General features: G+C 42.6%; 1 protein-coding gene across 1 annotated transcript; it reads right to left on the minus strand.

The window, feature by feature from the left end:
• Positions 1-1,616: 1,616 nt before the first annotated feature.
• Positions 1,617-12,271, minus strand: LOC116732711 (alpha-tectorin-like). Its single transcript, XM_032583051.1, has 19 exons — positions 12,176-12,271; positions 10,597-10,668; positions 10,327-10,424; positions 9,655-9,864; positions 9,352-9,414; positions 7,792-7,885; positions 7,556-7,685; positions 6,719-6,980; positions 5,869-6,025; positions 5,688-5,775; positions 5,534-5,596; positions 5,187-5,383; positions 4,965-5,108; positions 4,701-4,879; positions 4,461-4,612; positions 3,532-3,777; positions 3,282-3,444; positions 3,082-3,165; positions 1,617-2,561 (listed from the first exon to the last, which is right to left on the minus strand). Exons 2-18 carry the CDS (start codon positions 10,643-10,645, stop codon positions 3,082-3,084), a joined length of 2,379 nt encoding a protein of 792 aa, XP_032438942.1. The 5' UTR covers positions 10,646-10,668; positions 12,176-12,271; the 3' UTR covers positions 1,617-2,561.
• Positions 12,272-12,939: the final 668 nt, after the last annotated feature.

A 12,939-nucleotide genomic window follows, 5' to 3' on the forward strand; every position in this document is an offset into this window, starting at 1 on the left:
TTGTTGTGGTAATTCTCGCTTGGACTAAATTCAATAAATGATTTGAGTGGAGAATTCTTGATGATCATCCCCAACAAGCCCACCACTCACCTTTCCCACTGTTTTTTAGGTATCACATTTATTGCCTTTCCCTACGTGTGTTTTTTATACTTTCCCTTTTTTTTTTTTTTTTCTTGATGTCAAACGGGGGACTTGAAAACCGCTTGTAACATCCCATTTACTTACTTGGTTGAATCCTGCTCTGTCTCGGTTTTGAGTCCCGTCAATCCACCGTTGGCAGAAGGAGGTTGACCTAAGACACTGGCCCAGCGAGGAAATTGCCCCCCGGGACTTTTCAGAATACTGCCGGCAGATTTCAGCGTCTTACTCCTTCCGTCAGCGGTGGGTATGTTGGGAATCCCTGAACGAGCCCCCAAATGATAGGTTTATTTTAATTCCTAACTTGCAAAGATTCAACCAGAGACACAATTTTCATTTCTGCAGAAAAGGAGGGAAGATCCGAGACGCGGAAAGCCGCCGTCAAACACTGTCTGGAATCAACTCTGCCCGATCTTTGTCTGCATTTCGCTTTATTAGAAAATACAAGGAAGGAGGTTGGGCTTTTTCATGTAGTCACACAAAGAATTTGACCAATGACCTTTTTCTACAGGGTGGTCTGGAACCTTCTGTGGACATGCCCTTACAAGGGCATGTGGCTGACCACAACTAATCAGTTACACATGTAGCTGATAACACAGGAATGTGCAAACTTCTCTAGCCTCCAGGCAAACATCCTAAAAATGGTTAATAGTATTTCACCGAAGAAAAGGAGTAAAGTAAACAACACAGAAAATAATATGAAAACATAACCTTTCAAATAAACTCACAAGTAAATGAACTTAGATGATTTTTCTAACTGGTCCGAACAGAAAACAGCCTCTGAGGCGATTATTACAAACTCAACGACGGTCATGAGACAGAAAAGCCTCGTCTGGCCGTCTGTTCCTGCCAGTGAGTCATGAATTAAATCTCCATATTTCTCTCTCCAGCAGAGAAGCCCGGTCTGCAGAACCAAGCTGAAGTTGGTTCCGATTCGAGAAATGACTAAAGGGCGATTCCACCCAATTTTTCACCACCTTCCGCATCTTTAATCGGCTCTAGGTTAAAAACTACAACACCTGGACTCTTCAAACCTGGACTGGATTATTCTGCTCTAATAACAGAATATTTTAATCCATGTTTGGGATTTGTGAAACCTTTAGGTGATTTGTGAAACTTCACTAAAGCTTAGATTACTATTCATACTTGTTACATGCAGGTTTTGCAAATTCAATTTGAATTCAAAACCACTTTATTAATGGGAAATGAAATGTTGGTGTAGCTCATTAATTCTTCAAAGAGTTCAAAGGTCAATGCGGCCCTGCCAGCCTGATGCGGCTCCAGCTCTCATGCAATTACACAACTTTGACCTTAAAACAGTCAGTTTCATCTAAATCCATCAAAATGATCAAATTTCAACAAAACTTTTAGTAATAAAGACTTTGATTATCTTGTCAAATAAATGCCTTTTGTAATCTAAATACATAAATATCCCACGCCGACCTGGATATTCAACATGAATAAAAGACCAAATACAGACTTTTATTTTTAATGTTTATTTGCTGATTAAAACATGAATTACAACTTTAATCACCTTCATCCAAAGTAGTTATTATAAAAATAAAAATGTTTGATTAATAATCATCATTGCACACTTTAATATTTTAGTGATTAGAAATCAAAAGTGCTGATCTTTATGTCGCCGCCGCACATCAGATGTCCAACATGAAAACCAAACAAGAAACAACAACAATCCATCCAAAGGCTGAAGAAAAACTACAAAAGGCCGAAAGCAGAATGGGAAAAAAAATCATTTATTTGACCTCAAATGGCTTTTATTCTGTCTAAGTTTAGAAGAATTAAAACAAATGACCAGTTAAAGCTTGTATGTAATACAAATTGTAGCCACAAGAGGGGGAAGTGCTCCAGTTTTACATTTGTAAGAGTTAAAACTCTGCTTTAACTTTCTGAATTGAAAACTTAACATGATAATAATTTTATAGATGTTAAAAACTGACATCAACCTACAAACGTCATGTTGGAGTTTCTGTAAATTTCAGCTTCAGAAGAAGAAAAACGGCTCAGTAACAGCCACCAATCCCTGCTAAACCTTTACTGATCATTGAGACTAGAAATGAAATCAAATTCCTCCTGATTGTAGAGCTGACTGAAACATTGAAGCTCACTGTGAACCACTGCAGCCTCATTCTGCTCTCTGTTTTCCTCTGTGCATTATGGGATGTTTCACATCTACAATGTGTTGAGCTCAGACAACGTGAGAATCAAAAAGCTTCTTTCATTGAAGACCAACTATAAACTCTGATTAGTTTAGTGTTTCACTCACTTCCCTTCACCACATTTGATTAATACAAAGAAACGCTCAGCAGTAGAACCGCTATGTGTCAGAGATTTCCTCATAACACCCGGGTCTGGATCAGAACCGGTCCACAGACTGGATCTTCATGGAGTTTGAGGTCCTTCACCTGAAAAGACAACAGGAGCAAAGTTTGAACCAGACTTCACAAACTGCTGTGGTTCAACTGGACATCAGCTTTACAAGATGATGAAAAGTTTTTCCCCCTCATATTTTAATAACTCAAACATTATGTGCAAAACTCAGGAAATCTTCCTTTAAAAAGCTTAACACCAACATTTTGTCACAAAAACAAACCCTGTAAAAAGTTCAAGCTTGGTCTCTCTTCCCATCCATCAGGAACTTTGTCCATTTCTATTTCTGTCTCCATTGATGTGACGACTATCAGAGTTTGAGGTTTTCATTTTCATGGTCCTGCAACCGTGTCTAAAGATCCAGCGGTGTTACCGTAAACTAGACGACTAGTTACGACCCCTAGTGGAGAGTTCAAGCTACTGATCCACTGACCCCATCTGAGATAATCACTAAAGGATTAATGGGAAGGAACAATTATAAATGTGAATAATATAATAATAATAATAATATATAATAATAATAATAATAATAGTCAGAATAACAGACAGTCTTACCTAGGCAGTCCAAGCCATGCTGATGAAGGCAGCAGCTCCAGACTGGGACCGGACAGATCTGCGTCTCCGAGTTCCACCACACGTCTAGAAGTGAAGGACAGACAAGTCTACATTTCAATGACTGTCAAAGCTGAACTTTGTCTCTCATAGTGTGTTAGCGTCAAACATCCTGAGGTGAGTGAGATTCAGAGAAGCTGCACCTTGACGCAGGTGTTCTCCTGTTTGATGCAGAGCTGCAGTTTGCAGTGCAGGTAGACCTCAGCTGAGCTCCCAATGAACTGGAACATGTTGAAGGAGAAGGAGTTGGAGGTTCCCTTTCCGTTTGCCTCCACGCTCACCGTCTGGTCCTCAGGGTTTGGACAACTGCTCACAAGCGTCAAATCAAACGTTGGTGGTCGGATCAGAGAGGTTAGAAAGGTCACAGAGGCTGAATATGGGCAGCGGTCTCACCCGTTCTTGATCAGGTAATGTTTACGGCTAGCGTTGGCCGATTCCTTGTCCGTCGCCCAGCAGGAGTCCATCACCAAGGCAACCAGGCTTTCATTCAGGCCGTTGGCGTCCAGCTCCACCCAGATCTTCTGGTTCAGGCGAACTTTGGTGTTTGAGGCCACAGCTTGAGTTCGGTGGGCGTCGGTGTAGGCCTTCATGGTCAGAGAGTAATTCCAAAGTCCGGATGAGATGAACTGAACCACAGAGCTGCAGAGGACACACACAGCTGGCAGGAGTCTGCTTCTACTTCTGACTGCTCAAAGATTTTACTTTGCTTTCTGCATCCAGCAGGTTTGTACTGTCATATGGAGATGCTAGCTGTGGTCGTCTCCTTGGTGTTTCAGTTTTTACGTCAGCTTAACCGGAGCTTCTTTTCTTTCTAGTAGGTTTTGTTATGTCTTGGTTTTCTGCACCCTGTTTTGCCTCCCATTATTTCCCCTCTGCTTCCTGCTTGTTCACAGGCCACATCCAATCACTGCCCTCGTCAACAGACGCTGTGGGCCGTCACGATGTTGCTATGACGACGGGTTCATCTCGTAGGGGAACCAAACTGCATTCAGCTCAATTTTACGCTACAGACACGTTGATGAAGGAACGACCCAAGTTACAGGAGTCTAAAAGCTTCCAACTCTTCAAAGTTATGTTTTCTATGCAACATATATCTATGATAGGACAACGTAGCTACATCTAGTATTTCATAGAGTGTTTAAGCTTTTGGCCAAATCTGTAAAATCACTTTGACCTGAATCATAAAGAGAAAGGATTGGACTCTGTTATATCAATCTATTCCTACAGAAACTGACCAAACTATTCTGTAATGTTTTACTGAATCTTTTTCACCTGATTCTGAAACTAAAACCACAAGTTTACCTGATGGGATCAACACCCACCTGTCTTTGATCCTGAAAGCCACCGTCTGTATGTCCGGCTGGGTCTCAACGCAGGAAAACCCGATGTAGACCTGGTCTTGGCGAGTGATTCCTCCAGAGGAGAGGTTCTGTGTCATGATGGTGTTCTTGTAGATGGTTTGGCTGTTGTGGGTCTGCAAACAGAAACATTAACTCCGTACCAAAAGCTGACCTGTGAAAGTTGCCTCCACATCAAGGTCCCGAAGCAGAGCGCGAACCCACCGTGACCTCAGTCCCACAGAGGTCGGTGCTGTTGAAGCTGAAGGTCACCATGTGGGTCTGCTGGTCCATCTGACCTCTGCAGGTCGGATCTTTGAGCTGTAAGTCAGAGTAGTCGATGCCTTTGTCCTCCAGGAGACACCCGACCAGAGAGAGAGAAGTAGAGCTCTGCCTGCAGACCGGCGATCACCTGGAGGTTACAGCGTTGGTGAGGAGAGGCAGTCAGAGGGTTTCCTCCAAACATTAAGGCCTGTTCTCAGGTCACAGCTGTCCTACCCAAAGAGTTCGTCTGTCTGTACTTGGAGGCAAAAATGGCCCGACAGAAGCAGCGAGTTTCTCCTCCAGCTGTCTTCTCTCCACAGAACTCGTGATCGCTGCAGGTCCTGTCCTGACAGACGGCCCCAGGGGGCGCTGCAGAGCAGATGCATTACTGTGAAAAGCAGCAGCAGCAGCAGATTCATGGAGCAGACGGAGGGCAGCAGGTCTTACAGCACTGAGCCTTGGACCTCCAGTCCTCCGGTGCGGCGCTGCTCTGCAGGCTGCAGGCTCTGGCGTAGGCCTCCAGGAACCGACAGCTGAGGCCATCCAGATCCGGATAGCGGCACAAAGTGTCTGTGCAGGCGGCCATGTAGGGCTCTGGGTCCACGCCGCAGGAGGAGAAGGGCGCCTCCTTCAGGAGGCTACAGCTGCTCCACATGGAGACAATCAATGATCAATAAACGGATTCGTCTCCCATCACAACTGACGTCACGAGGCATCAAACACCATGAAACATGAAGTTTCCCCCAGAGATCAGAGAGAAACTCAGACTAAAGGTTCTGGATCAATGTGCTCACCGTTCAGCCATCTTGGTGCAGCTGGTGGTTGTGTCAGTAGCGTCGGTGTACTGCGCCTCACAGCTAGGGGGACACACAACAAGGTCAGGACCGATTCCTGAGTTTACCTGCAGTCCGTCCGTCCAGCAGCGGTCGGTCGGTAAGGAGGTCTGACCTGGTGGAGCCGTCCTCAGAGAGCCGCTCTTCACTCAGAGACCTGCTGGCGTTTCCACACAGACCCTGCAGAGGCAGTCCATAAGAACCTGGACGGGTTCAGGACGCAGCGAGAGACAATCAGCATCAGACTGCAGGACAGCAGCGATCCTCAGGATCCAAACTCATCTGATGCTCTGTACCTTTCAGGTGGATCTGAGCCGTGGAGCCGTCAAAGAAGACAGAAGCAGAGAAGTCGGACAGGGACGCCTGGACAGTGACTCCAGTTTGGTCCTTGGAGAGGTTCACACCGTGACCCGTCTGAACCGAGCCGCTGAGGGTCAGCGGCGAGCCGTTCAGCTGCGACCCACAGAGACACAGCGGACTGTCAGAACTCAGAGGCTGAGCCACAGAAACCTGGAGGTCTGTCTGAGAAAAGGAGCTACAGGCGAGTCTGGAGGGGCTTCGGAAGGTGGCGCCCCCTGCTGGTGAAGCAGCAGAGAGACGCTGCTTCACCTACAAACTTCAGACTACAGCGGACCTGTGACTCAGCAGCTCTGAAAAGGTTCTGTAGCATGAGGAAAGCTTTAAACACACACACAGAATGACTGAAACAAATTATGAACCAACTGAAAAAGTTCAACTAAAACTGAATCTGACTTTTGTTTTCAGCTAAAACTCAGAAAATATTTTTTATAAGTTGTCTTTAGGATCAAAGCTGATAGAAAAAAAAGTTCAAAACTGTTTCAGTTCTTTTGGGTTCAGGAGATAAGAAACCACAAAAACTATAAAGTCTAAGATTTTTTTAATCAAAACTTTTAAATTAGGAAATTTAATCATCAAATTCATTGCTAGTGTTTTTCCTGTTGTGAACATTTAAAATGATTTTGTTTTAACTTCATGTCAGTCTCTTATAAGTATCAGTTTGCTCTTTAGCAGCAGAAAAAGTTGCATTTGTTTCATAAATCCAGAGGTTCCTGGGCTGGGCCCCCAGAACCCCAGGATCCAGATTACGGCCCTGCTGGAAGCCATGAAGCGTCTGCAGCGGCTCACCAGAACTCTGCCTCCTTGTTTCAGCTGGATGTCAACGGCCGATGTGAACCCGTTCAGTCGCAGCGTCACGCCGTCCAGGAAGCTCACGTCTTTACGGCGCCGCTCCTGGAAGTGGGCCAGAACCTGGAAGTCTGGGCCTGATGGGATCCTCAGCAGAGAGTACCAGCACCGGTCCTTCACAGAGTTCTGCTGGCCCTGGAAGTCCACCACAGCCGGACCCGTCACCGTGCAGACGGAGCCCAACGAGGAGGCAGAGGAGCAGCTGGTGGAGGCAGAAACAAACATCAAGACCTGTTGCTGGGGGCCACAGCCACCAGGGGGCGCTCTACTCCTCCAGCTCTCTGGATCAGTAGTCAGTATGTTACTGAGGTCTGACTGATGTGAAGGACTCAGATTTAGACCAACTGCTGTGCAGAAAGATTCATTTCAGCCTCACTGATCTCTGATCTGTTCTCCACCGCTGCTCACTTCCTGCTGCTCCTTCACAATAAAAGCTCATTTATCACTTCATGCTTCTCCTTCACAATAAAACCTCATTTATCACTTCATGCTTCTCCTTCACAATAAAAGCTCATTTATCACTTCGTGCTTCTCCTTCACAATAAAAGCTCATTTAACACTTCCTGCTGCTCCTTGAAAGTTAATGCTTGCTGTGAAAAAGACCACAGCTCCAGTGAAATTTAACTTCATGAGTCAAATTTGAAAACACATTTTTCTCTTTCCCACTTTTCAAATACAAAATCAATCAATCAATTTTATTTATAAAGCACCCTTCAAAGTGCTGTTTTTAGTAGCAGGACTTTGAGCGTGTAAATAAGTAAAAATGACCATATTTACACGCCGTTGCCTTGACAACGCTCCGTGGGCCCACAGCTGGTTTTCTGGAGGACTGCAGACTGAGAACAGGTGAGAGTCCTGCAGGTTATTGGATCAGAGCTGACAACGTCTCCAGGTCTGAACAGAACGCCTGAGAAACGAAGGAAGAGACAGAAAACTCAGAAACTCAGTTTATCTGAGGAAAAACTGTTTCACTGAATCTCAAAGTTCAGGTTTGGATTCAGAGGTTCACTGACCTGATGACCTGCAGCCGCTCAGATCTGCGTAGGCTTGCTGGTTTGCAACACTCGGAGGGAAAACTTTGTTTCCATCCACCAGAAAATCAGTGAACTGCAGAACAACAGAGTCAGAACCACAGAGACTCAACACAGAATAAAAACTGATTTCATTAAAAATGTCTTGATAAAAACTCATTTCTTTCTTTGAGCCAAAACTTTGTTTTACTCAGCTGATTTTTACTCTAAAGAGCGAAACAGACATTTTTCCTGTCTCATGTTTCTATATGTTTTTTGTCTCATGTTTCTATGTTTTTCATGGTGTCCATTGTAATGGACATCTTGACTAAATGAACGTAGAACGTCATGAAAACTTCTATACTTTCCCCGCAGAGCTTCATGCAATAACTCATGGTCTCAACCTTTTAAACTGGATTTTGCTGTTTTGTTTATCAGTGTGCATGTCTGAATAGAGAATAAATAATATAAAATATAGCTTTGACTTTAGTGATGGCCATTGAACTTTCAGATGTATTGACATGCTATTATTTGTAGTGATGTAAACATATAACAATAGATTACACAGTTATCAAACTGCTGGCTATTTCCATGTAACCTTTATTTTTTATGAACACCTTGAAGCAGTTTCAGTTTGGATTTTACATTTCTTACAGCAGAAATGTGTTTTTCTGTGCATTATGGCGTCTTGCATCCAGTCGGCTCTGACTTTTTTCTCAGATTTTTGTGTTTACAGACTGATAATTTGATCTAGCAGGACAACAACACCCACTGATTCACTGTGAAGCTGAACTTCTCTGGATGAGACACTGAAAAACTGGGAATGCTTTACTTCTCAATTTACCATCTAATTCCTGTGGCTTATTTTCCTCATCCAATCACTGGATCAGAAATTTCTTGATGTACCGTCAGTTCAAGAAGGTTTGACAGTTTTTACTCCATCATTGAGAAAATAACAGAAAATCATTATGAAATCACAAACTGGCTATGAAATGTTCAGACATGCTTCTTTCTTTGCACAGTAACACTGAATAATTAGGCGCTGTACAGCCAACACAAAGTCCTGATGTCCATTGGGATGGACATTCAACTTTAAAAAAAGTCCTACGATTTAATGAGAGGAAAAATGTTCAAAATACTTTCAAATACTATTACTGGAAATACTTAAAAATAACAGAGAAAACTTTTCTGTGCTGCTATGAACATAAAGAATATTTTTGAAGTAAAACAGAAGCTTCCTCCTCCCCGTCTGTTTTCAGTCACATGCTCGTCTGGATGACTGAAACTCACTAGTATCAACTTAAGGGTCTAAACTTTATTGTTTTTGCTTAATAATAAACCAAACTATAACAAGCATCATGTAAATAACCAATTCCCTAATATTTTTATTAGTTTAATCCCAGAAAAACATCATGTCCACGCCAGTGGACGTGGAGTCTAAAGGATGTCTTGATAAAAACTGAATATAATCAGGAAAATCTTCAGGTAGATGTTTAGATCTGACAATATTTAATTATTAACTCAAAGCTTTTCCTGTATTTTGTAAAAGATGTAAAGACTTACCACTGGTTGGTCTACATTCATAAAAGCACTTTGTGATCCAAAGTTTACTAGAAGAAAAGTGTACTAAAAAAAATACAAAAAAACAGTCAGCAGGTTTGATCCAGTCAAAAGGTTTTCACAAAAAGTCTTAGCATGAAACATAATTACATACTATAGGCGATATAAACAATGAATAAAATATAAGAACTAAACGTAAACAGCTCATACAGTTCTATCAGTTCATTCATATTCTTCCATCAATGTTTTGTGTTTAAGTCTTTTCTAAAACCAGAAAACAGATTTAAATCACTGAACAGAACTTACTGCAGAGTTCATAAAGAACATGTAGCACTCCCCAGTGTTCTTAATGCTTGGCAGATTCTGGACGATGTTTTGCAGTTCAACATAGTCAGGCACACTTTGAAGATAAAACTGTGTGTTGTCTGTTTGAGGCGCCACCAAGCAGTCTCCTCTGCCCTGAGGCTCATAAAAGCCGGTGAAACAGAGAACAAAGTTGTCACTGGTGAAGTTCAGCTGAAAAAACAGAAACACAACAAGTCAAAGAAAAACCGACCCACAAAGATTCATCAAGAAGAGAAAAGAGTCTGGAAGTCCTGAGGAATAAAACTCTACAGATCAGTTTCTGATTAAATGAGCAGAAATCCTCTGGACTCCTACTTCCTGTGTTTGCTTCAAAATAAAAGCAGGCAGACTCAGAGCTCTGAAGCTGCAGAGATCATCATCATCATCAACATCACCATCATCATCATCATCATCATCATCATCATCATCATCAGCAACATCATCATCATCATCAGCACATCATCACATCATCATCATCATCATCATCATCATCATCATCATCAGCAACATCATCATCATCATCAACATCATCATCATCACCATCACCATCATCATCACCATCATCATCATCATCATCATCATGCGTCTGACTAAGCAATAATTAGTAGAGGTTCATCCAGTCATTTTACTCACATAAAGTTGTTCGTATTTCTGTCCAAAGTACGTGATGGGGCATGAGCTGATGTCCACCTCTGTGTTACTAGCAAATACTGCAAGCTGGTCAGCAGCTCCTGAAACACAGAGACACATGAGATGAGAACCAGAGTCTGGCAGCAACATGACAATCTGTAGATGAATAAACCAGCATCAGTTGGTCTGTTTGGAGACCAAGATGGCAGCAGGAGCTCCGTTCCTCCATCTTCACTGACTCAGCAGAAACTGCTTCTAACTGCAGGAACTCACCTGGCAGCAACATGGCAGCAGAGAGGAAGAGGAGCAGGAGGCAGAGCATGTTGGAGGCGACCAATCAGAGAGCTGGAAAACAGAACATCACATGAAACATAAATCAGTTTTTTACTTTCTGCTAAGTTTATTGTTGAAGTTTGAATGTCTCGTTTTATTTCAGTCATGAATGAATTCCTTTGAGGCAGAATCTGTTGCTGGTTTGTCTTCCTTGGAGGTGAGGAAGCCACCTGGGGCCACAGGGACACCTGCAGGGGCCACAAATGTCCTCTGTACAAACACAGGCTGTAAAGTTACTGACAACAAGGCAGATGAATCAGCAGCAGGACCTAAATGATGATATTTGTTTCAGATTTCTCCCAGAAATCTGAAGTCCTGATGTTAAACCAAAACTTAAAGTGGATTAATGGCAATATCTGGCAACTTCCAACTCTTTCTGATCTGTTGCCAGATTCTGAGGCTTCAAAATGATCCGGTCCTGGTTTTGATCTGTAGTGAGTCTGGTTGATCCAAACAGCAGCGCTGGTAGTGAGCTGAATCATGTCACCTCACAAAACTGCTTGTGTAACAAAGAGCCTGACACCAAACAGACGAAGCAGCTAAACTCTGGTTGGAACGACGTCCAACAGGAAGCAGCTGGCATTCAGTGCTCAGCCTGATGCCAACACAAACAGCTGGAGGCTGTGTGTGTTCTTCTGTGGTTTAGTTTGACCTTCCTAAGAAACGCACCCTGGAAAGTTTCCTGACATGGCAACAATCAATCAGCCAAATCAAATGTTATTTGTAGAGCACCTTTCAGCAACAAGGCATTTCAAAGAACGTTACATCATAAAAACATAAAAATAAAGTCAACAGCTTTACATTTTGCACATCAGATTATTGATCAATGTTTCATGATTATGTTTCCAAATCAGCTCTAACCAGCTGAGTTTTTAGTCTGGATTTAAAGGAACTCAGTGTTTCAGCTGTTCTGCAGTTTTCTGGTGGTTTGTTCCAGATTTGTGGTGCATAGACGCTCAGAGAATCAAAGTCAAAGTTTCTGATTCTGTAAAGCTCTCAGGGTAACTTTACACCACAAATTTTATTCAAGTTAGAGAAGCAATAGTTCAACATATTTTGACTCAAGTAAAAGTAAAAAGTTTCCGTCCAGGAAACGACTCAATTAAGAGCAGAAAAGCATTTGGTAAAAAGTAACTGATCAAAACATGAATCATATTTTAACAATTCATCATCAGATGCACCAAAATGCAAATTTATGTGGAGATTTTGGACCAAATTGAAAAAACCTTTTTTTGTAACATAGCTACAATTTGGGGAAGTAAAATTTCTCCAAATCAATTTCTGTCAACATAAAGTTTATGAAACGTTAACAAAGTTTTTGTGAAACTATCCTCCATCTGGAGAATTTATGGTTAAAAGCTTGTTGTGGTGGTGATTTTGCAAATAGATGGTAATAATCTTCGGTTGTTTTTCTACGTGGCTCTGTTGCTGTGAATGTTTCCTCTTTCCCCCTCAGAGAATTTGGTTTTCTGTGAGAAATGTCTCCATGGATGAGCAGAAGAGAGTCCAGCGGGTCTACCCTCTACAGGAGGATGATGAAGGTGATGATGAAGGTGGCTCTCTGGTGACCGGAGCTGCTGGGCCGATTTGGCGTCTCTGTCCGGCGGATGCTGCTTCTTCTGTTGGTCTCTGCTGGCGTCACCCGGATTAATAAACCTGGAGACGAGGAGGGTGACGGTGATGATTGGCCAAACACCTGGGACAGGTATTTGCCCCCGGCTCATTCTGTTCAGTTATTTGTACTGATGGTAAGACAGAAACACCTGCAAAGGAATGTCACTGAACCAGAAAACTGAGCACAGCTGCAGCCATGTATTAAAACACCAGATGCTAATAACTCAGTGATTTCTCACAACATGACATTTTGTTTTGGGCTTCAACTGTTTTTCCACCTTTCCTTCATGAAACCAGAGGACATTTACAGAGGATTGTCCAGTAATGGGTTATAAAACCAGTGAATCCTAAAAGGGCATCATTGCCTCAAATTTACACCACAGATATGAGGAAGATGAGCTGAAGACTGAAGACAATAATAATAATAATTACACCTGGTAATTAACAGGTGGAGCTCCAAGGAACAGCAGATGTGACTCACAGTTTGTTGTTTGGTAACATTTCAAACTGATGCTGAACTAAAATGACCTCAGTATGTTTTATAATGTCACTTCAGTTTCTCAGTTATTAGCTCAAATGTTTCTTCTGCCCCAGTTTAGAATCCAGTCTCTACCAGGAACAGACTGGCATACGGGGCTAACTGGGGCCTTCCCAGTGGCCCCTCCGTTG

The sequence above is a fragment of the Xiphophorus hellerii genome, chromosome 14, assembly GCF_003331165.1.
Source record: "Xiphophorus hellerii strain 12219 chromosome 14, Xiphophorus_hellerii-4.1, whole genome shotgun sequence".
NCBI classification, from domain to species: domain Eukaryota; kingdom Metazoa; phylum Chordata; class Actinopteri; order Cyprinodontiformes; family Poeciliidae; genus Xiphophorus; species Xiphophorus hellerii.